The sequence below is a fragment of the Danio aesculapii genome, chromosome 23 (assembly GCF_903798145.1).
Source record: "Danio aesculapii chromosome 23, fDanAes4.1, whole genome shotgun sequence".
Lineage (NCBI taxonomy): Eukaryota > Metazoa > Chordata > Actinopteri > Cypriniformes > Danionidae > Danio > Danio aesculapii.
The window spans coordinates 22,717,588-22,741,904 of NC_079457.1; the positions used below are offsets into that span (position 1 = coordinate 22,717,588).

General features: G+C 33.6%; 1 protein-coding gene across 1 annotated transcript in view; it reads left to right on the plus strand.

Moving 5' to 3' along the window:
• The window catches only part of lrp1ab (low density lipoprotein receptor-related protein 1Ab), a 146,084-nt gene that overhangs the window by 90,207 nt on the left and 31,560 nt on the right, over positions 1-24,317 (plus strand). The window contains exons 42-60 of the mRNA XM_056449612.1: positions 107-296; positions 1,234-1,359; positions 1,467-1,595; positions 2,783-2,902; positions 3,010-3,123; positions 4,684-4,833; positions 4,942-5,064; positions 7,033-7,158; positions 9,863-9,991; positions 12,791-12,913; positions 13,028-13,168; positions 15,696-15,883; positions 15,964-16,147; positions 18,079-18,164; positions 18,266-18,385; positions 18,858-19,045; positions 20,919-21,124; positions 23,536-23,724; positions 23,804-23,952. Coding sequence (XP_056305587.1) covers positions 107-296; positions 1,234-1,359; positions 1,467-1,595; positions 2,783-2,902; positions 3,010-3,123; positions 4,684-4,833; positions 4,942-5,064; positions 7,033-7,158; positions 9,863-9,991; positions 12,791-12,913; positions 13,028-13,168; positions 15,696-15,883; positions 15,964-16,147; positions 18,079-18,164; positions 18,266-18,385; positions 18,858-19,045; positions 20,919-21,124; positions 23,536-23,724; positions 23,804-23,952 — 2,781 coding nt within the window. The remainder of the gene's footprint in view (positions 1-106; positions 297-1,233; positions 1,360-1,466; positions 1,596-2,782; positions 2,903-3,009; positions 3,124-4,683; positions 4,834-4,941; positions 5,065-7,032; positions 7,159-9,862; positions 9,992-12,790; positions 12,914-13,027; positions 13,169-15,695; positions 15,884-15,963; positions 16,148-18,078; positions 18,165-18,265; positions 18,386-18,857; positions 19,046-20,918; positions 21,125-23,535; positions 23,725-23,803; positions 23,953-24,317) is intronic.

Sequence of the window (24,317 nt, forward strand, 5' to 3'; positions counted from 1 at the left end):
CAGAACACATGCTTGAATTATCATAAAAAACACACATTGCTGAAATCGTGCATTCATTAAATTAGTTTGCAGAATAAGTGAACATGTCTTGTTTCTGTGTGATCAGGTGGTGTTGAAGAATGAGCCGGTTCATCCGTTTGGTTTGGCTGTATATGGTGATTATATCTTCTGGACAGACTGGGTGCGCAGAGCTGTGCTCAGAGCTGATAAATACGGTAGAGACATGAAGGTCTTGCGCGCGGACATTCCTCAACAGCCAATGGGCATCATCGCTGTAGCCAAAGACACCAATAGCTGTGAGTTTAGTGATTTTTACATTAAAAGAATTGTGTCAAAAGAAAATAATCATGATTTCCATAATTAGGGATTGTTTTTTTCAGCATTTTAAAAATATTCTATTTAGCTTGTCATTTATTTATTTATTTATTTGCACAATAAATATTTATAGAGTGAATTAATATTTATTTATTAATTTTATTTATTTATCTGTTATTTTTAGTTATTTAACTATTTATTTAAAATTTTTAAATAATTTTTATCTATTTATTTATTTATTTTATTTTTTTATAACTTATCTTCTTTTTATATTTATCTATTAATTTTATTTGTTTTTTTAAATATAATTTATCTACTTATTTTTATTTATTTGTATATTGATTTTGTTTATTTATTTACTTTATTTATAATTTTTTTAAATAATTTATCTACTTATTTTTATTTATTACAGTTTTTTTATAATTTATCTACTTATTTTTATTTATCTATTAATTTTATTTATTTATTTTACTTTATTTATTTTTTTATAATTTATCAACTTTTATTTATTTATCTATTAATTTTATTTATTAATTTTTTATAATTTATCTACTTAATTTTATTTATTTATTTTATTTATTTTAATTTTATCTTATTTTTATTTATTTATTTTTTTTATAATTTATCTACTTATTTTTATTTATCTATTAATTTAATTTAATTTATTTTATTTTATTTATTTAAATTTTTCTATAATTTATCTAGTTTATTTTTATTTATTCATTTATTTTTTATAATTTATCTACTTATTTTTATTTACCTATTAATTTTATTTATTTTACCTTTATTTATTTATTTTTATTTTTTTTGTTCTTTTTTTCACATAAATAATAATAAAAATAATAATAATTGATTTTATTTATTTTTTTTTACTCAAAAAATGTGTATGATGAAACAAATATGTATGTGTGTGTGTAGGTGAGTTTTCTCCATGCCTCACTAATAACGGAGGCTGTCAGGATCTGTGTCTGATCACATCTGAGGGTCGAGTGAATTGCAGCTGTCGTGGAGAACGCAAACTACTGGGAGATAATACCTGCGTGGGTGAGTAGCTGAGAGCTAAATTAAGTAGCTAAAATATAAATATTCCTTGTAAGTTTTCTGCAAAGAAAGCAGCATAATATGAACATGTTTTTCTCTCTGTGTGCCAGCGGAAAACACGACTTGCAACAGTGTGGATGAGTTTGAATGTGGAAACGGCGACTGTATCGACTACAGTCTGACTTGTGACTCTCTGGCCCACTGCAAAGACAAGTCTGATGAGAAACAGGCTTACTGTGGTAAGAACAACACTGTCCATTTGTACTTTTTGTACATTTCCTGATCTGTACTGTTTAGAATTTACAATATTGGCATTGCATTCACAGCACTGTGTCTCAAATAATAGATAGATTATTACAATATAATAATAGATTATTTTTATAATAAATGAGCTGTTGTTAAAAAAAAATGTTGGCTTTTATACCTTGAGATTAATGTCAACACAGTTCGCTATGAACACTCAAAACTTTTTAAACTTTATTAATGATCTTTTTAGGTTAAAGTGTAATGAATATGGCTATTTTTAAAGCATAAAGTGTCATCTGCTGTTAAAAACTACGCTCAGAATCAATTCAAGAGAGAAATGCTTTTTGAAAATCTTATAAGTGATTTTTCTAATTTGATGATATTGTTCGGTTCATCCCTCTAGCTAGATTCCTTTGTTGGGAGTTATTCTATAAGAAACATTAAATAGTAACTTGATGAACATGCAATTCCATATCTGAAACTTTAAAATAATGTTCCCTTTGCATTACATAAACTGGATTTCCTGCATAAGAAGGCTTTCTTTGACAGGTCAAAGTTGTAGACTGAGAACTGAAGTTAAACGACACTGACATGATGCCAGCAGGGTTCACTCATGCTTCATTAAACAAAAAATAAATAAGCTGTAAACTTTCCTGAACTACATAATACAACATTTCCAGTGATGGGTTGCAGCTGGAAGGGCATCCGCTGCGTAAAACATATGCTGGATAAGTTGGCGGTTCATTCCGCTGTGGCGACCCCAGATTAATAAAGGGACTAAGCTAAAAAAAAATAAATGAATACAACAATTTTCACAGTATATCAATGATAATGCTTTAAGCATTTTCTTAGAATTTGCATTGGGACGCAGATGGGTTTGCAGAAGAGGTCATGATTGTTCTTTAATGTAAATAAAATATGCCTATTTGCCAATCAGCATCAAATGCTATCACTGGCAAATAGCCATATTTTATGATTGATGTATTTTATTATTTAACATTATGAATGTGGATGTGATATTTCCCTGGTGGGTCTTTGAATTCAACTTTTACAATACAACTGCGCTCTTGACCCGCTTTCACTGGAAGAAGAGATAGTAGTATTTCAGCATGATCCCTGTAAATAACGAAATCGTTTTTATGATATTTGGTGAGCATTCACTCTTATTTTCTGGTTGCAGCAAACCGCATGTGTAAGAAAGGCTACCGGCGCTGCATTAACGGACGCTGTATCAAACACAGCTCCTGGTGTGATGGCACTGATGACTGTGGAGATGGTTCAGATGAGCTGCCATGCAACAGTAAGTGATTTAGAAGTGTGATTGCGTGAAATACTCTATGCAGTGCTGAGATCTTTTTTTTTTTTTGCAGCCGACTAAAAAGTACTGTTTGCCTTTGTGTTCTTCAGTGACTCTGTGCAGCGCTGCTGAGTTCCAGTGTAAAGACGGCTCCTGCATCACTAACTCCAGCCGCTGTAATCAGGTGGTGGATTGTGAGGACGCCAGTGATGAGATGAACTGCAGTGAGTGTTACTCCAAACAGATCTGACTTTGTATCCAAAAAGTTCTCAATCCCAAAAGCACTTTTTAATTCTATTGTGAAATCATGTGAATGGGATCCTAGAAGCTCTAAATAAAACAAACAATTGCAAACATTGACGTGTTGACATTGCTATAGACATGTAAAATCATATAACAGAAGCCATTCTTGTCTTAGGACAATTTTGAAAAACGTCAGTCAAATGTATGTATATACTGAAGTTACAGTAGCCTTCTCTAATTGAAATTCAAATTAGCTTTATTGGCATGACTTGTACAGTAATGCCAAAGCAATTATACAATACATAAAGAGACAACAGGGCGGCTCAGTGGTTAGCACTGTCGCCTCACAGCAAGACAGTCGCTGGTTCGAGTCCCAGCTGGACCAGTTGGCATTTCTGTGTGGAGTTTGCATGTTCTCCTCGTGTTAGCTAGGGTGTTCTCCCCGGGTTTCCTTCGCTGTGGGACCCCTGATAAATAAGGGACTAAGCCGATGGAAAATGAATGAATGATGAAGAGAAAACAAGAATAGATTTGTAGAATAATTAAGTAAACAGTACATGTATATTATATATAAAATAAACAAAATTAATAATAACAATAAAAAGTAAAAAGTATTTAGGACATAAAAAATAATAAGAATAAAAAAATAAATAAAACATAAAAAATAATAGTGATAATAATAACAGTTTTGAATAAGAACTGATAATTAAAAAAAAAAAAAAAACTATAATACATGTTTATAAAAACGAAACATTTATTTAAAGCAAAATCCTCTTGTTTTCTTGTTCGGCACCAATACAAATTTCTGTGTACTTTTAGATGCTGGACTGCATTATACTGTTTGCTTTGTAAGGCAAGTTGCAGCATGTTACAGATGGTTAAAAAAGAAAAATAAGACTGAAGCCTGGTTTAGCCTGGTGATCTGCGTGACGCACAGCACATGCCTTTGTACTTCTGCGTGCTGTTTGTGTTGCTCTGTAGTAACATTTCCGAAACACTAGCTGGCAGTGAGGTTTTGGTAAAGTTTAGATCGGATATGCGGCCGGCCGAAAGTGCGATATGCACATCAATATAGTAGCTGTGACGGTTGGGTTTAGAAATGTTATAAATAATATAAATAATTCTCAGAAACTTCCGGCTGCAACCATATCTAACACTCGTTGTGTAGTTAAATTTTTTTGAGAGGTGCTCGTCGGCGAAGGCCACGACAAGGGCTATGCGACCACACAAAGGCTGCGCCGGAGCATACACGTGCGCTTGACACAGAAGTATAAATCAGCCTTTATGAATATAAAATATTTGTCATTGAATCGGTATTGAAATGCTTAGAAATTTGTGAGAAATTTGCATATCAAATTTGCATATCTCAAGTGAAATGCTTTATTGATTGATCTTTTTCGTATTCGAGTGTCTAAAATACCCAATATATACACAATTCAGTGTATGAAAGATAATCCTTTGACTTCTATGTTTCATTTCTGAAGCTGTTACACTTTCACACGCACAAATACTTTACAGTCTTCTTTTTAATTCTGTTTCAGGCCCCACGGATTGCTCCAGTTACTATCTGCTTGGAGTGAAGGGCATGACGTTTGAGCGCTGTGAGTTCACTACCCTCTGCTTCGCCCCGTCCTGGCGCTGTGACGGCTCTAATGACTGCGGAGACTTCTCAGATGAGCGAAACTGCCCTGGTCAGACTCTTCACACATCAGACACGCTGACACACGGCCTCGTTCTCACAGCAGATCAAACCTGTGGTGTTGTGTAATGAGATTGACCTTTCACTTTCTGTCCCGCAGAGAAAAGGAAGCAGAAATGTCCAGAGAACAACTTTGCGTGTCCGAGCGGGCGCTGCATTCCCATGAGCTGGACTTGTGACAAAGAGAACGATTGTGAGGATGGAGCAGATGAAGCTCACTGTGGTTAGTGAACATTTACACCTCTTAATTCAATTTCAATTGAACTCTCTCTCTCTTCTCTATCTCTTTCTCATTCTGTGACTTTGTGAATTGAATTGACATTTATTTCTGTTAAATTTTCTTTTCTTGCTTTATCTTTGGTGTGTTTCTCATTCTCAAGACACAAAAAAGTGTCTAAAGTTAACCGTTTTATTACATTTCAGGGACGTTTTGCTTTTTATGAGCATGTTTCTCAAAGCAATAATAAGGCTGATTATTATTATTATTATAAATAGAAATAATAAATATTGTTAATTTTAAACATAATTATTAAGCATAATAAAAAATAATAAATAAAAACAAACAAAGTAACAAATTATAAAAAAACAGTTATAGCAATATTATTCCGTATGGATGGATGAAATAAAAAATAAGAAGAAAAATAACAAAATTTACAAAAAATAATACTTTTTAATGTTAATTTTAATGTTTAAAGATAAAACATTTTAATAATATTTAATATTAATATTTAAAATTTTAATTACAAAACATTTATAATATATTTTTAACCATCCCCCCATTGATTTAATTATTATATTTATATAATATAATATTTTCTATTTATCTATTTGTTTTGTTTTTTGTTTAGTTTTTTTTAAAGCTTGCAATTATTTTAGGGAATTTTTTTATTTTATAAGATATATTTAGGAATTGAGAAAAATGTAATTTTTTATTTCAAAATAATAGGTGTTCAATTAAATGTATTATTATTATGCATAGATAAAATTTTTTAATAAGAATAAATGTTATTAATAGGTGGACAATTTAATGTATTTTTATTATGCATGGATTTTTTAAAATAAAATTATGTAATAATAACATGTATTATTTATTTAACATCTTATTGACAGCTGTAACTGTTTATAATACACGCGCATGACTAGGGATGCAACGATTAACCAATTTCACTATTAACCGCGCTTTAATTTGTCACGATAAATTAATCATAAAGGCTTCTCAACACTGCATTTCTGCACGGAGCAACTAAACAAAGTTATGCTAACTGTGCACTAGTTTAAAGTTTCGAGCTTGTACACTGAAGCTAATACACACACACACTGAATTAAAGGCTGACTTAAACTATGGTTGAGGCTGAGGCTATTAATTAAGTGGAGTTCACATATCCCGTCTTTAGTACGCGCAAGTTCGTTATTTACAATGTGCGTGCTTTCCAGGCGCACCTAGTTGTCTGAATGCACTGCGAGTCACCTGACAAGAACTGACTGGTCAGCTTTATATTTTGGATGATATATGCACATTCCTACTCCAAAGAGAAAAAAAATCCAAAAGGAAAATACCAAACAATTGTGTAATATAGTTGATCAAAAGTTCAGACAGAGGTTCATCAGCCTTTGACTACATTTTTTCTCTTTAAAAGAGAAATACTTGGCTAATATGTTGCTTAGATATAAATTAGACATAAACTTTTTTTTATTTTATTTATTTATTTATTTATTTATTTATTCATTCATTGTTCTATCATTTATTTTCAGTGTAAAATGATTACATATGTTTAAATGTCCAAAAAGAGAAATTGAATATTGTTTGTTATTTATTATTATTTTGTTCTGTATTAACTGCCTACTAAGCAGCAATAAATAACTCTTTAAAAGATATTTTCATGTGATTTTCTAAACTAGTAGTGTGAAATTAATGCATAATAATCGTGATAACTGTGAAACCGTGATTACTTCTCAGACTATAATCGTACAACCAAAGTCCATAAACGTTGCATCCCTATGCATGACCAAAACAGAATATGCAAATAGCTGTAAAAATGTAAGCTGATAGAATAGAATTTATTTTAACACTTTGAAACTGCACTGGTTCCCTCCTGATCAGTTTCACATAAATAAAAATGTATCAAGATCAAAATTGGACCTTATTTAAACTCTTTTTACAGTATGTTTTGCATTTGTTTTGTTTTTTTAGAAAAGTTTTTCCAGTTCTGCGCATCCAATCAGTTTGAATGTGGAAACAATCGCTGCATCTTCAAAACCTGGGTGTGTGACGGCACTGATGACTGTGGCGACGGCACTGATGAGGACAGCAGATGCAGTGAGTCACATTATAATCTTCATCAACAAACAAAAACTCTGACCTCTCCTAAACCATGTTTATCAATCAACCTTCATCTAATGCACTTCTACCTTTGTTCATGGCTTTTGAGGGTAACAGCAGATCACACAATCTGTCCATGTTGGCATCTTGCTTAATGTGCCGAGTTAACAACATAAGAATTTACACTACTGTTTGTTTGACACACTACGTTTGACGTCAACAAAACAAAAGATATGGGTATATTTTGTCCCTTTGTAAAGGCAGTTTTCTGGTGATCACTGCATGGTTTTATGGTTAGCTGCGTTTTATTATTTGCAATAAACTTGTTTTTCTCACATCTAAGATGGGACATGCGGTGGTAAATGGTCTTTTTATTTTATTTAAAGAAAGTAAATGCGTGAGGGATTTAAATGGGACTAAGGATATAAAGAAAAAGAAAGGGGAAAGGTAAAAAAAAATAGTATTTGTGTTTGAAAATCCAAATACATGTGAAAATACTTTGAATATTCAAAATGGGAAAATCTTTCATGTCTTGTTTACATCCACATTAGAATGACATGAATTGCATGCATTTCAATATACTCAGTTCACATTTTCGAAATTTGTCCAAAAGTTAGCATTACAAGATATTACTCGGGTCATTTTACATTGCTCTCACAAAAGATTTGTTAACTATTAATTATCAATCTCTAAACACATATTCTTTCTCTATAAAAAGCTGAAGTATTTCTTTTCTGTGTTTGGTATCTGTAAACAGTACAAAGCTCTTCTTTCGTTTAATTGGCCATCTCAGTCCTGTTGACATTTATGAGCTTTGTTAGGGGCCATTCACACACAATGTGTCTAAAACCATGTTAAAAAACAAGAACGCCACTTACTTCACCAGTTTCAATTTGCCTCCAGGCTTGCACTCCTGTGGAATCTGTGATTGCTAGGCAGCCATCAGCCACGCTCTCCGAGAAACCGCCTCTCACTTGAAATCAACCTTTTTACTTGATAGCACCGGTGCTCCCAACTTCAAAAAATTTAGGAGCCTCAGAAACATTTAGGAGCACCCACAAAAAAATAATGAGCGCCACTGCAAATTGTATAATAACGAATTTATTGTATTTGAAAACAACATCAATCAGGACTACCAAAAATCAGAAACAACTATCTAACTAATGCTGTGATGACTTTTTGATATTTGCGCAATAATTCCATAATGAATGTCTAAAAATTATAAAATATTAATGATGTTGATGATAACAATAATAGAAACAATAATAGAAACAACCATTTTTTGTCATGAGCCGCAGTATCAATAAAAAATTGTTAAAGTTGAGCTCTTTTAGTGATGGTTACATTTTACATTTAGCGGCCATATGCACTGAACACACAGTGAATGCATTGCATCAAGATTCGGGCCATCAAACAGCTGATCCACTCTAAGACTTTCAGCACTCTTTATGAAAACACGCTCTCGACTGGCGGATCAACGTTCACCACATGATCAATACCATCAGCGCCATTATTTGTAACTTTCGGTGGGTTTGCAAACCTGTGTAGCCTACTTTTAAAGGTGTCTTCCTCAAACTTCAGCCGTTTGCACTTTCCGCGGTCATAAAAGCTCCCTGTCATCTGACAGCAGAAAGCATTGAGTAATTGGTAGCTAATTTAAACCAATAACAGATCTATGTGGTAGGGAAGACAGATTCAGCATGTTGTTAGAAAAAAATCTAAACAGATCGTACTAGAAGCATTGTATGCTTCCAAATATTTATGAGGTAACAGATTAAATTTCGAGTACATATATGACCAATATTGTTGCAATTTCGAGCCCTGCAAACCCTTGGTGTAGCTCTGATACAATTTATTTATGGCAGAAATTAATAAGCACCGCAGTATTTGATTTTGTTCTGTGCTTATCTGTGGTAATTGGTCTTTGGTAGTCCCTTTTAAATTCAGTATTGTTCTTGTATAAGTGATTTTTCACAAGGGGGCGCTAGGTGTTACTCTATTATCTGTTACTTTGAGATAGTCTGGATCTATAAAATGTATAGAAGAACTGGAGGTTTGTGCATGCTGGCACTGTTTGCTAGTGAGCTTTGATGCTAATAAACCTGTGAAAATGTAACTTCTGGGATCAAACTCTTCATGCTTGCTTGAACCAACAGTGCACATACACATTTAGTTTCTTTAAATAAAATAAAAAGACCATTACAAAAGCATCTCCCGTTTGGATAAAAACAAGTTTATTGCAAATAATAAAACGCAGCTAACCATAAAATCATGCACTATGATCTGCAGACAACTGCCTTTAAAAAAGGACAAAATACGTCCATATCTTTTGTTTAGTTGACGTCTAAACAAACAGTAGTGAACATTTTTATAGTTCTTATTATTGGCTTCATCACATGGCATTTTCACAAAGTTGTGATGTTTTCAACAAGCCTGAAAAAGCGACCATATCACCCCCCATTTGTGCTCGCATGATGCACATCTTCATTTGAAATAATGAACTTCTGAAGAAATGAGAACCTAAATGTGATTGTGAACAGCCTCTTAGATAGCAACCAGAAAACCTTAACTTTCAAATCTTCATCCTCTCATACAGATGCAGCTTCTAAATCAGATTTTCTGTGTATTGATTATTTTGAATCTCAGTGTTTGGCTGGATGATGAAATGTACAAGTAACACTGATTTATGTATCACTTCCAGAGGCAAAGACTTGCGGTCCAGACTCTTTCCAGTGTCCGGGTTCCCACGTGTGTATTCTTCAGCGCTGGGTGTGTGACGGGGATAAAGACTGTCCTGATGGAGGAGATGAGGAGCTTAAGGCTGGCTGTGGTGAGTTACATAAGGAATCTCTTATTCTGGAACATGTTTTGTGGCATAACAAGACACACGAGCAATGAGAAAAGTTGTGTTGTCACATTTCATCAGCTCAATCTGGACCAAAAAGCCACACTTTTGACAGAAGTACTGCAGGCAACTAGCATGTGTACAGTATATAAACAGTTAACAATATGCCTCATTCAAAATGGATTACGGGCTTACTATCTAAACTTAAAAGACAAAAGTGACTGGAAAATGTAAACTTATGTTTGTGTATATGAAGACATATAAATTAATATAAATGTTATTAACAAAATGTGCTGTAACTCAGAAAGCGTGTCATATTGTTTTCATGTAGTCATAAAAATAAGAAATTATGGATGACTGAAGTGAAGTAAATTAAATGTCAGTGTTTTTCTTTTTTGGCGGGACATACTAGGGCTGGGCAAAAAATAATCAAAATCGACATTCAGAACCTATAATTGATCGAAGGTCAGTTCCAGGTCAATTTTTTCAATTATTTCCCTTACTGTGTGTGGAGTCACGTGACCCCGCTCTGTTAAGGCTGAATTATACTTCTACATCAAAATCATGGGTATGGTCCGGTGCAACCTTTGCTCGGTCGCATGCCAGCGTACCTCTCAAAAAATGTAATTACACATCACACGTTTGCACTACATAGACAATGATTGGAAGCTGTGCCTTGAGATGGCATATTTTCTATTACAATAAAATTTATATCTACGCTAAAATATTTGCTTACAGAAAATTCACGAAATGCTCTGTCCAAAGACATGTATACATGCAGGTGAATTGAGTAAGCTAAATTGGCCATAGTGTATGTGAATGTAAGAGTGTATGGGTGTTTTCCAGTGTTGGGTTGCGGCTGAAAGGACGTCCGCTGCGTAAAAAATATGCTGGACAAGTTGGCGGTTCATTCCATTGTGACGACCCTTGTTTAATAAAGCGACTAAGCCGAAAAGAAAATGAATGAATGAATGAATAAGCACCCTTCATTCAGAAATCTCTCACTTGTAATATGTGAGCATATTTACTGTACAAAAGATATCAGGGAACTATGTAAATAAATTAAATAATTGTTCAGTCATCATAATCAAGTTAAAATGTTCAATCAATTGAGATTTTGATTTTAGGCCAAATCGCCCAGCCCGAGGAGGTACTTAGGAGGTTTCTTGGTATTGCTGGGTTTTTTTTGTACTTTATTAATTTTTCAAACATATTTAAACAAGGTCAAACAAATACTAATATTTATTTTTCTTTCATATGCTATTTTCACAATCTTGTGCTAACAGAAAATGAAAAAAAACAAAAAAAAAAACAAATATGTAACCAAACATTTAATTAGTTAATGTTAACAGTCCGCTTACTAAACAATTATTGTTTATTTAAATAGTTAAAAAATTGATAAAAAAAAATTCAAAAGTTGAATTTTGTCTGGAAAACCTGAAAACAAATTAGCTAAAATTGAACCGTTTAAGCGTAAATTTTACAATGAGTAATTTTACAATAATAAAAAAAATGAATCACTGTTAGAGACAGATATTTACATTAGATGTCGCCTACCCTGTTGTAATGAATGTGGGACCAAGGTGCAGTGGAGTACTGGCCATCGGAACTATGGATATGTAAACATATATGCATATATCTGTGATCGGGAGTTTTCCCGGTGGTCAGTATGCAAATATTTTTTTAAATTACAAAAATTAGCATTTAAATCACTTTTCTATATCGATGGATAAGTGACTGCGCAGGCATTGCTGACAAAGAGTGTGCATTTGTGTGCACGCAAATGTATTATCCACCCTCCCTGTTAAATTTGATCTAAACAGTGTCCTGAAACACACCCCCTCTCCTGCGTTAACTTCTAATTCTAACGGAAGAAGCGGTTTGTTTGTGAATGACTCTTCATTGTGAACGACTCGTGTGAACTATCTACAGTTGAAGACAGAATTATTAGCCCCCTTGTTTATTTTTCCCCCAATTTCTGTTTAACGGAGAGCAGTTTTTTTTTCCAACACATTTCTAAACATAATAGTTGTAATAACACATTTATTTTATCTTTGCCATGATGACAGTGGGGCTAATAATTCTGACTTCAGCTGTATATCCCTGCATCTCAATGTGCACATCCACCTTTCTATTCTAAATGGTATATAATATTTGTAATATTAAAAAAATTTGAGTGGGGAGTGTGTACATTGAGGCACAGGCACTGTTCTGTTATCAGCCACTCTTATAAGTTAATTCAGTTGCCAGTTTCTGGCATCAGCGTCTTATCATATTTCATTAACATTGTTTGCTGATTTTATTCAACAAAACTAGCATAAGCCTAGTATTTAGTGCAAGTTGCTGCTACTTTGCCTTATGGTCAGTGCAGTAAGTGACCGTAATATCATCAATAGCATAACTTGTTGAGCACAAAACTTTGTAACTTACAAAATCGTAAAAAACAAAATCTCACCAATGAAATGTTCTGCCTTCATGCTTTGTTTACTTTGTTTGCCTGTTTCTACACCTGTACGCAGCGCAAAAGTCCAATATCTTCATATTGGCTTTAGTCCTGACTAGTGTGGTTGAAAGACATTTGTCCTGAGAGCACTGTACAAATATGGCGGCAGTATTGACACATGCTCAGGGTTCGTGTGTGATATCTAGTGTATATATCGATGTGTTAGATATAACTAGCAGCTAGCATCTCGAATAATAAAAACTTGCCAACACCAGACCATTAGCTTGATGTGTCATAGCCCCACATGTACATTTTTGCTAATCTTTGTTTTCTCTCTCAAGTGTTCAACAAGACCTGTGACGACACTGAGTTCCAGTGTCAGAATTCTCAGTGTATTCCCAAAAACTTCATGTGTGATCATGACATTGACTGCCGCGATGGCTCTGACGAGTCGCCCGAGTGTGGTAAGCATGTGGTGTAGCCTTTTTTTAAAGTGCTATTTAAAATTATTATTGGTCATATGTACCAGCAAAGTGATCGTACAGTGTGTTAAATGTTGTCTGTCTTTCACAATGTAGAATATCCTACCTGTGGGCCGAATGATTTCCACTGTGCAAATGGCCAGTGCCTGAAGCAGAAGAACTGGGCTTGTGATGGAGAGTTTGACTGTAGAGACCAATCAGACGAAGCACCTAAAAACTCGCAATGCACAGACACAGGTGATGTTGGAGGGGAAATGGTTTAACTTCAGACTTCATTTTTGTGCGAACTACACCTTTAAAATTAACTGCATGAGTTTTTTTCTTCTGTTAAACACAAAAGAAGATACTTTGAAGAAAGCTAAAAACTTGTAACTAAGTCAGAGGTTTTAAGTTTTCAGCTTTTTTTTCAAAATATCAAAGTCAAACAGGTTTAGAACTAGAAAAAGATGAGTACATGTTGACAGAATATATATTTTTGGTGAACTGTCCCTATTATAATTCACCATCAATCCTAATTTTCAATCACTTGAAAATAAAACATTCGTTATTTTGACAAATTGTCATATTTCAGTGGGAAAACTTGAAATAATAATATTAATTTGTCAAAATTTTGGAAGATGCAAATATTAACATTTAACTTAAACCTAATAAATTTCAACATTCAACAATAAAAATACATATTTGCTCTTCTATAACACATACACTTTTCCTACTCTTTCGTTGCTCTTTCTACACCCTTTGTCATAACACGATCTTACCTTTGAATGCAAACATGTGTGAAATTGGAAATCACAGGGTTATATATCACAGTTCTATGTCTAACAATAAAAAGCTGTGGTAATAAACGGCTCTTGTGGGTTCTGGAAGTGTGCCTGGTGTGTAATGTAGTGTGATAAAGCAGCTTAATGCTGTTCAATTCATTGCTTCATTAGAGCCACAACTTCCCGCTCCAGTATTAATTCTGGATCGTTGACTGAATGGAGAGTGATTTTATGAATATTTGGTTATGGCTGACCTCTTACAACATGGATTGAACTTTTTAAAATCTATTACATTTGCAAAACTTCCAAAAGTACAATGGGACATGAAAAGGGTAATCTTTCACTTTCATAGTATTTATCAAAATGCTAAATTTCTATCAACCAGATTGTAAAAATAAACACTCTGAAAGTGGCAAATGATTAATGTTCAGTTAATAAATTACAGGGGTGGGTATATGTAATTTTTTTACATATGACATCCGCTAATAAAACTTTCAATGTGTCTTTCAAAAAATGATTTTTACAACATATCAGGTAGTGTATTTTTTTTCACACAAGCCATTCAGATGTGAAGACAGACTGTAAAATGACTACTTTTCATCGACTTTGAAACATGATCCTATGATGTTGAACTAAAATCCCTTTTTTACGATAACTATAAAAATAATGATTAAGACCGAGTTCTAAATATTGTTCTGAATATTAATCAGTTCAGACCACAACTAATGATAAATATGTAGAGAAATTAAATTGTTGGGATCACTTTCAGGATTGGTTTTCTCAGCTAATAAACAAAAAACAGCTGATCAGAATCTATTGAAATATAAAGGACTTTTAAAGCTGCATACAACAGAAGAAGCTCTGTGAAGAAGATCTGCTTGATGTTAAGCCCTCTTTTCAAAGATTATTTAAAAATAATGTCTATCTAGAAAACAATTTGCTATACCATGCGGAAAGAATGATAAAAAATACTTGGAAGTTATGCAAGCCAGCCCAGTATCCAGTCTTTGTGTTCCCTCCTTTGACAAATTGTTTGTTGTATTTTTATTTTTTTTTTGCCTGTTTGACTATATTGACTATGATCGCTAAATTTATTTTATTTTATTTGATTTATTACTTTGGACACATATGATTTGCTTAATGCTGAATGAAAAGCATGAATTTAAAGTAAACCGATTTTTATCGTTCTCAGCGTGGTATCAAATATATTTATCGTTATATTTACAGTTATTGTGCTTGGTGTGAGCAGGACTTTATAATACTCTGGCAGTCATCAAAGTAGCGAGTCATCTAAAACCATGACTTTTCACATCTTCAGCCTTCAATTGTAGATGTGATACAAACAATTTCAAACTAAAACTGAAAATGAGTTTTTCTCAAGATCAAAAAATCCTGCGACTGGTTCTTTATTTGATATGCATGTTATTTTTGATAACAAGACACTGTTTTCGTTTTGCTTCACCAATTTTCTGCATGTCTCAGGTCTACTCTAATAGCATGTATAATATCGGTCTTACATAGGTAAACTGGACAGATTAAAGACCTCAGTTAAAAACCTCATATTGCTTGCTCACTACAATTAAGTGTAAAGGCCCGTGCACACCAGGACGCTTTTTGCTCGCGTTTTCCATCGACGTTTAATGCCTCATGACTAACTAAAGGGTACCAATGTGATCGTACACACCAACGCACAAAACCCCAGGCAAAAAAGCATCATTTTTAAAGAAACGACTCATGCTCGTTTTTTTTTTTGACGTGCCGCATAAAAACCTTCTCCACCAATCAGATTGGTTTTTGTTCACGTGCATGGAGCTGCTGAAGTTACAGTAAACAGCACTTGGAGCAAGAATTTTATTATGGTTTTGGTGCGAACTAACTTCTAGGTATAATAAAAACTAGCAATACTGGTACTAACATCTGAAAAACTTTATTTTAATTTCATGGGACCTTTAATTTGTATTGAGAATGATTTATTTATACTCGTTATGTTTTTTTGTCTTTAGAGAGGCGCTGTAATGACACTGCGTTCCTGTGCTCCGGTGGCAAGTGTGTGAATGAGACGTTGCTGTGTGATGGTAATAATGACTGCGGTGACGGCTCTGATGAAAACAACTGCTTCGTCAACGAATGTCTGAATAGTAAACTAAGTGGCTGCTCGCAGCTCTGTGAAGATCTGAAGATCGGCTTCAAGGTATGGGCTTAGTTTTCTTTATCTACACTCTACACATTTAACAATAAATGAGTGGATTGTCTTTTGTCCACCCTCTACAGTGCCGGTGTCATGCAGGTTTCCGTCTTAAGCAAGATGGGAAGACGTGTGTGGATGTAGATGAGTGCTCCACCGTGTACCCTTGCGCTCAGCGTTGCATTAACACTCATGGTAGCTTCCACTGCCTCTGTGTCGATGGCTTTGTCCCACGTCCTGATGACCACACTAGCTGCAAGTCCACTGCTGGTGAGACTCTTTTATTCTGGGATTTATTACTAAATTGTAAAGCTAGAGAAATGTGTATTCTTTTTTTCAGGGCTAAAACTGGAAATTTAAAATTTTTACATCTTAGAAAGTCATAACACAGTGTAGATGAGAATTACATATAACATCACAATTAGTAGAAATTCAGTTTGGAAATTGTATTGAAATTTTCACGTTCCAGTTTAGCAATATAAGTTCACTTTGCAAAAAATAGTCAAATGTTTGCATATGACCAAACAAAGTCACAGTTTTGTCCTAATTATGAAAAACAATGTTGCTGTATTGTTGCAATGTTCATGTCGCAACATGTTATGTGAAACTTGGCAATATAAATTCATTTGACGAGACTGTATTTTAGTGTCCTTGTCAGATGTTACTGAATTTTTATCGTTACATTTAAAAATCGTAACCCTACAGGTATTAAACCAGGGGTCTCAAACTGCCTGCCCATTTGCGGTCCTGCCTCTTTCTCCTTCTGGCCCGCAACTGACATAAAATTTTTTACGAGATTCAGCCCAAGAAACCATTTTTGTTAACCTCTATCATTGTTGTTCAGTCACATATATTCACCCCCCCCCCCCCCCCCTACTGGACATTTAAAGTAATGTACTATATTCGGGTTGCCTTCAGTTTCTCTCAGCGTGCGGTTGAGAGTAACACACATGCAGATTATTTCTGGGGTTGATTTAAACGTTGAAATAAATGTCTGTAAGTGCTCTATTTTTACTAAAGCTCTATTTTTGTAAATATTCAAAGGTCATTTGATTAAAATCAGTTTTATCCCACCTGTATTTTGTTGTACAAACACCTCTTCATGGCTTAAATGATCGTAAATATGATCATTTTGCTAATAATCGATTCAAATGGTCTCATTAATATATTTTCTTAATATGCATATTGAGATTTGTATAAAAAATATGCATTAGTAAAATGTTACTGCTGGCTGAATGGAACTTGTTAAAGTAAATATGAATATGTACTTCTTTTCCCATCTTTGTTGTAGTTTTACAAAAAATAATAATATTGAGAAGAACAATTGCCAGTATAGTCAAACTGTTTTCTGCTGTCTTACGCTGTCTGTTAAACTATTGGTTAAGCAACAATTGATTGGGACATAATAATAATAATAATTATGTCTATTATTAAATTGTAGTATTTTCATAAGAATTTACAAACAATTACATCAGGTTTCCTCTTTTTTCTTTTGCCAGTCACTGATATAGCCCTCCACCAATTTGAGTTTGAGGCCCCTGTATTAAACAGTACTTTTATATACAATAATATTGTAAGATGGACAGCATGAAATCAAGTGAAAACCATAATTTAAATAACACTTGAATCATAGATTAAATAATTTTATATTTAGATTACTACAATATATTTTTATTATATTAACTTATAATACGAAATTGAAGGTCCCATGAAGTGCTTTGAAATTGCATTTTTATTCAATGTTTGATATAATCTCAACTGAAAAACATAGAGAAAGCTCCTCCCCTTTTAAATAAGCAGCCAATAGCGTTATGTTTAATCTCAGCTCTGTCAGTAAGAGTGGTTGAGCTCAAGCGCATCAAATGAGAAGCGTCTTGAAGGGGGCGGGGCATGTCAGGTACTAGAGAGCATTCGATTGGTCATAATTTGATGAGAAACTGAAGTATAAGGTGAGGTGGAAAAAACCTTTGATCCATTTAGGTGGAAGTGACAAACTGCAAGCCTCACGTTTATATCGGTTCTACAACTTCTAACATGAGTTTTGTCATTGTTTTGTACCACACTAGCTTTTAGATATCCTTGAAGACTAACATAGTGATACTAACATCTAAAAAATGTTATTTTAATTTCACTGGACGTTTACATTTAGTATTGTCCTTTCAAAGTCTGCTTGTACTATAAAAAAGATTCTTCAATTGTAGAGGAGGAACCTTTCCTCATCTTTGCGAACCGATACTACCTGAGAAAACTCAACCTGGATGGTTCAAACTACACACTGATTAAACAGGTGAGCTGGCCATCATTATAAAGAACCAATGAGATGATTTGTAGTATTTGTCTTTTAGAGTAATGTTGCTGAATTGTCTCTGATTTTGTACGTGTTAACAGGGACTCAATAACGCAGTAGCTCTGGACTATCATTACGCAGAACAGATGATCTACTGGACAGATGTGACCACACAAGGCAGCATGATCCGTCGCATGCACATCAACGGCAGTAACGTACAGGTCTGTGTGCTTCCAGAGCTTTGCATTGATAATTCACACATGTTGAAAGAAACCTCTAGTGTAGGTTGGCATTTTATAAGTTTGTTTATTTGATGACTGGCAGTTCTTTATTTTCAAGACACACATTTTTTACACACATTAGATCTAATCTCTGAAAAAGTGTAACTGTGACACTGACAAATATGAGCTTGTTCTCATTGGTCAGTGGGCACGATTGTGAGTCTGTTATTAGCTGTTATTCTAATGGATTACTGGAGCTGCGCATCAATGGAGTTGCTCTTCATTACTTTGATTTTTAGCAGTGACTTAAGATTTAAATGACACTGAACTGAACTAAACTGTGACCACTGAACTGACGCAGTTTTAATTTACTAGAACTTCATCAATGCTAAGCTGCTTTGACGCAATCTACATTGTAAAAAGTTCTATGGAAATAAAGATGAATTGAAAATAAAATGGCATTGCTATACAGGTGCTGCACAGAACCTCTTTGAGTAACCCTGACGGTCTGGCGGTGGATTGGGTTGGAGGAAACCTGTATTGGTGTGATAAAGGCAGAGACACTATTGAGGTGTCCAAGCTGAACGGAGCTTACCGAAGTGTGCTGGTAAACAGTGGCCTGCGGGAACCCAGAGCTGTGGCTGTGGATGTGAGGAATGGGTAAGAGTCTTTTTTTTTAAATCCTCTTGGGTCATTGGAATTACCTGTATATTTTTACTTTATTTTTGGTGACAGAACTTTTTAACAAAAATGAATGTGTGGTTTCCTAGAAGTTACAACTGCTACATTTGGATTTATTGAGAATGCATGTTTAATTTTTTATGGTTACTACAGAAGTAGAAATATGAGATGGTGCCATTGAAAGGCGACACAATGAATATTGCCTATTTTATGAATTTAAACATTGTTGGAAAAATTTGGTTTAATTTAGGTTCACAGTTTAGCAAAATATGTAGTGCTGTGCTGGTGGTTTTTGATATTTTGATACAAAAATAGTACAAATGGTGTCTATAAAACCATGATCAAATGGCGTAAATCCTGAGTAAATAATCAAATGATTTGCGATCAATTGTATATCAATAATTTCAGAGTAAAATCACCCAAATCAGCGTTATTTGTTGAATCAGAATTTTGTGTTTTTATTTTAATTAAGTTAAAATAATTGAATGTGCTAAATTTTAAGCCATTTATAAAATTATTTCAATTTGTTTTATTGTATTTTCTATCTCTAGATTTATATTATCCAGGCAATAAACTGCATAATTTTAAAAATGGATTGAGAGCGGTAAAAATAACGCATTGGTGTTCACTTCACATTTTTATCATTTAACTTAAAAAAAGTGTAAAATAGACTACTTTTTTTTTTTTTTTTTTTACAAATATTGTGAACATGTATTTTACTTCACCTTTTTCACAATAGTTTAAAATTAGCAATATTGAACATTTCTTCACTGTTTCTGGTATTGTGACAAAATCATCTCTTTTTGGAAGAAAAAGTTTTCTACAAGGACTCTATAAGATAAAATTTAGTTTTTCTCTGGAATTGTATTTGTTATATGATTGAGTAGATAATGTGTAGGACTCCCACACCAAGCATTTGTTTTTAATCTTGGTTTATCTGGCAAAGAAATGTATACTTCTATTGTGGTCATCTCCTCAGGCAACCTCCTTTAAAATGTGGTTGCCTCAAGTATGTATGCTATTTCCACTCGAGAAACTCACCTATGATAATAACCAAAGTCAGATCATTTTTGGCAGCTATAGACACCTTTTGGCATTACGTTAATAATTTCTCCTGATTTTCTACTCTGTGGTTCATATTTAGCTACTAGCCTGACTGTATTATTTATCCTGTTTACTTGTTTATTTCCCATTATTTCCTACTGTATAGCTGGGACTGTATTTCTTTGTGCTGATGTGTTAAAATAACTGACGATTATTTAAAAAAACGCAATATTGACAACAGATATCCCAATGAAAATATAAATATTTTAACAAACAGAAATTATATTGGCATTGACTATAAACAGCATTTACTGTAATTTTGAACATCATGCCTCCACATTAACATTTGGTCATTTAGCAAACGCTTTTGTTTGAAGCGACTTAAAATTGAGAAGACTTTCAGTAATTTAATAAGAAGAGGCAATACACACAATTATACAAAGCAACTGTTTGTGCTCAGAGAATCAAATGTGAGAGTTAGGAGTGGCATGTTTTTACTTTATTTGAGATGTTGAGTGATTGTGAGAAAGTGTATTGTGTAAATGTGTAAAACATTTGCACAATAAAACAAAACAAAGAGATGAATAAGTGTTTTCTCTACAGGTGGTTTGTTAAGCCCACTTGCTGTGTGAGGCATACTCAGAATTGCATAATGTTTTGAGGTTGTCTTGTGGTGTGGTTGGGGGTGTTTAAAGTTAAAATGAAACTATTGACATGTTGGAAATTCTCTATACAAATACAGCTACCATTTAAAAAAAATACTTGTCGCATCTAATGAGCATATCTGGCTTTGTTTTATTATTTTCAGATATCTGTACTGGTCAGACTGGGGTGACGTGCCTCATATTGGCCGCATTGGCATGGACGGCACTGACCGTCAAATCATCATTCAGGATAAGATCACATGGCCTAACGGTCTGACGCTTGACTTTATTAATGACCGCATCTACTGGGCAGACGCTCGTGAAGACTACATCGCTTTCGCCAGTCTGGACGGGTCCAGCAGACACATTGGTGAGAGCAAACACAAAAACAACAGTGTATAAATGAGGCAATTTTTCAGCCAATTACTTCAGAAAAGTGACCTATGCTTCATGTGGCCAATAGATGACATCACAGATGCTCTGTATTGTGTAATATTACAATCGGCCTATTGTTTTTGTGGAGGAGCCTTATTTCATGATGAATTTCTCACATACAAAAGCTTATGCAAGAACACATTAGTGCCAGATTCACTTTGTAGGGTGTCCGCTGGGACTTAAAAAGTTTCAAAATCTAAATTTTAGGTATTAAAAAGTCTTAAATTCACTGAAATGTTGTGTTTTAGGTCATAAATGATTTTAAACAAGTCTTATTTTTGCTTTTCCCAAGTAAAGCTATACTCAATTGGGCCGCAAACCATCCAATAACCGAAAAAAACCTTCTTTTTTTTATATAGTTTTTTATTGCAAAGAGATACAATTCACAACAGCTGTCAGACATTTTTACAGCAAATTCCACAAATTAAATTCCCTAATCAAGAAAAAAAACTAAAAACAATTCCACGATAATACCAGGCCATTAGAAAAACCCTACATATGTCTAAAATTTCATTCTTAATGGTCTAAAAAGGTCTATTTAAAAAGTCTTAAATATGACTTGATGAAACCTGCAGAAATCCTGCATTGAGAACTCTGTGTTTTTATGCTGTTAAAGTCTTTAGTGTTTGACACAATTCAAAAATAAATGTTATAGAAAATACATCTTTGTTTGAACTTATTTATAACTCATTCTTCATCTTCAAGATTCTGAAAGAAAAGCAATCACATTCTGCTTTTTATAACTCAATAAAATGTGATTTATTATATTAAGTCCCACCCAGTTTTGGGTGTAATTAGTTACAAAGTAACTAGTTGCTGTTATTAAATTGTTTTTAAATCAAAACTGTTTTGATGAAAAATTAAATTAAGGGGTCACTTTTTTAGATAAATTATTTTCAGTTACTTAAAATTTACTTGCTTTAAATCAGGGTGTCAATGGGTCTTAAAAAGTCTTAAAAACTTCAAAACATTCAAAAATTCACTGAAATATTGTCTTGTACGTCTTAGGTCTTAATCTTAATTTTCCTTTGTTTATGTAAAGCTACCCAGTTGATCCAATACACACCCAATCACTAACAGCACATCTCAATAAAACTTTTAGCAAAACTACTCCGCTAATATTATAACTGTAGTCCGTCATTTGAACATTTAGTTTTTAAAGAGTTTTTTTAAAGTTATATTGAACAAAAATGTATGAACACAATTAAAGTCTGCTTGTTTTGACACATTATTTAAAATATGTGGCATAGAAATGACTACTTACTTGTGTATATTTTTTCTGCTGGGCCATTAAAAAATCCTTAGCGTCTAGCCCTACACAAGTCTAAAATATCAGTCTCCATGGTCTTATAAAGGTCTTAAAAAGATTTAAAAATGTTAAAATTGGTGAAACCTGCAGAAAGCATGTAAATACTGTACATGCATTCAACACATTCAACTATTCAATTTAAATCAATTCAGAGAAGCAGAGTGATGTACATTTTGCAGAATAATTATATTTTTCAACTAAAGAAGAACATTCGGTAACACTTTAGTTTAGGTCACAATTCATGCTATTAACTACTGGCTTATTACCTGCCTATTATTAAGTTATTAACTGTTCATTGGTAGTTATAAAGTATGATCTTATTCTCCATCCCTAATCCTACCCAAAACCTTAAACCAACTTCTACCTTACTAAATATTAATAAACAGCTAAGTAGTTGTTTATTAAGCTAGGAGTGTTAGTTAAAGGTTTCTTAATACTGTGTATTGTGACCTAAACTAAAGTGTTACCGAACATTGATATCATTTATCAGGACAATTGCATATGCTTAAGAAAGAAAAATTGAGAAATTAGTTCATGATGATACATATTTGTTTGTCAGATTTATGCGTAATAACGCAATATTTCAACTAAAGGCTTTATTTGTCTGACCATGGCACACGCTTAAAAAACAATTAAATGTTTTAGAAATGTATGTCAATATATGAAATCTAATGTAATTAATTAGAATTTTTTTGTGTTTTCATATGTATGTGTACTTTATCAAATGTAAGTGTTTTTTTTAAACAAAACAAAACCACAAGGCACAGTTTCCAGTGTGAAGATTTAATACTTTTTTTTGCATTGATTATTTATATAAGTCTCTAAAATACTATAATAATTAAATTACTTATTCAGTAAATAATTATTTTTCAGACAGAGTAATTAGAAAAGTAATTAAAATACAGTTTTAATGATGTAATTAGTAATTAAGTACTTTTTAAAGTAATTTACCCAGAACATGTCCCACCATCATTATTTGACACCAAACATTTTATTTGTTACTTAAATTAATGCAAGTCTTGTTGTCTTCCGCCCAGTTCTGAATCATGACATCCCTCACATCTTCGCCATGACTCTGTTTGAGGAGTTCATCTACTGGACCGACTGGGAGACTAAGTCCATCAACAGAGCTCATAAAACACTGGGGACCAACAAGACTCTGTTGATCAGCACCCTGCACCGTCCTATGGACATCCACATCTTCCACCCATCCAGACAGCCTGAGGGTGAGGAGAGAGACACCTGTGCTGAAACACCAAAACTCTTTTTCTGATGGTTTCTGACTGTATTTTTCCTGTGTTTCAGTGTCTGGTCATCCGTGTCAGGAGGACAACGGCGGCTGCAGTAACCTGTGTCTGCTCTCTCCTGGAGGGGGATATAAGTGTGCCTGTCCCACCAACTTCTATCTGGCTGCTGATGGAAAACAGTGCCTGTCTAACTGTACTGCCAGCCAGGTGTGTGTGCGAGTGCTGGATTGGCAAAAAAGGCCACATTTTACTCCAAAATTAATAGATAATACTTTATTTTTTTGCATTTCACATTATACTTTATGGTTTTTCAATAACGCTTTACAATAAGGTTGCATTAGGTAATCTTAATTACTAACAGGAATGAACAATGCATTTATTACTGTAATTATTCACCTTTATTCATGTTAATTAATGAAAGTAAAGTTGATATTGATGTCATATCATGATAAAGGGGACCTGTTTCGCAAAAATCACTTTTATAAAGTGTTTAAACATGGTTGTGAGGCAACATTGTGTAAATATAGCCAGCCTCTAATGGAAAGAGTACTGAAAAATTATACTTAGGTAAA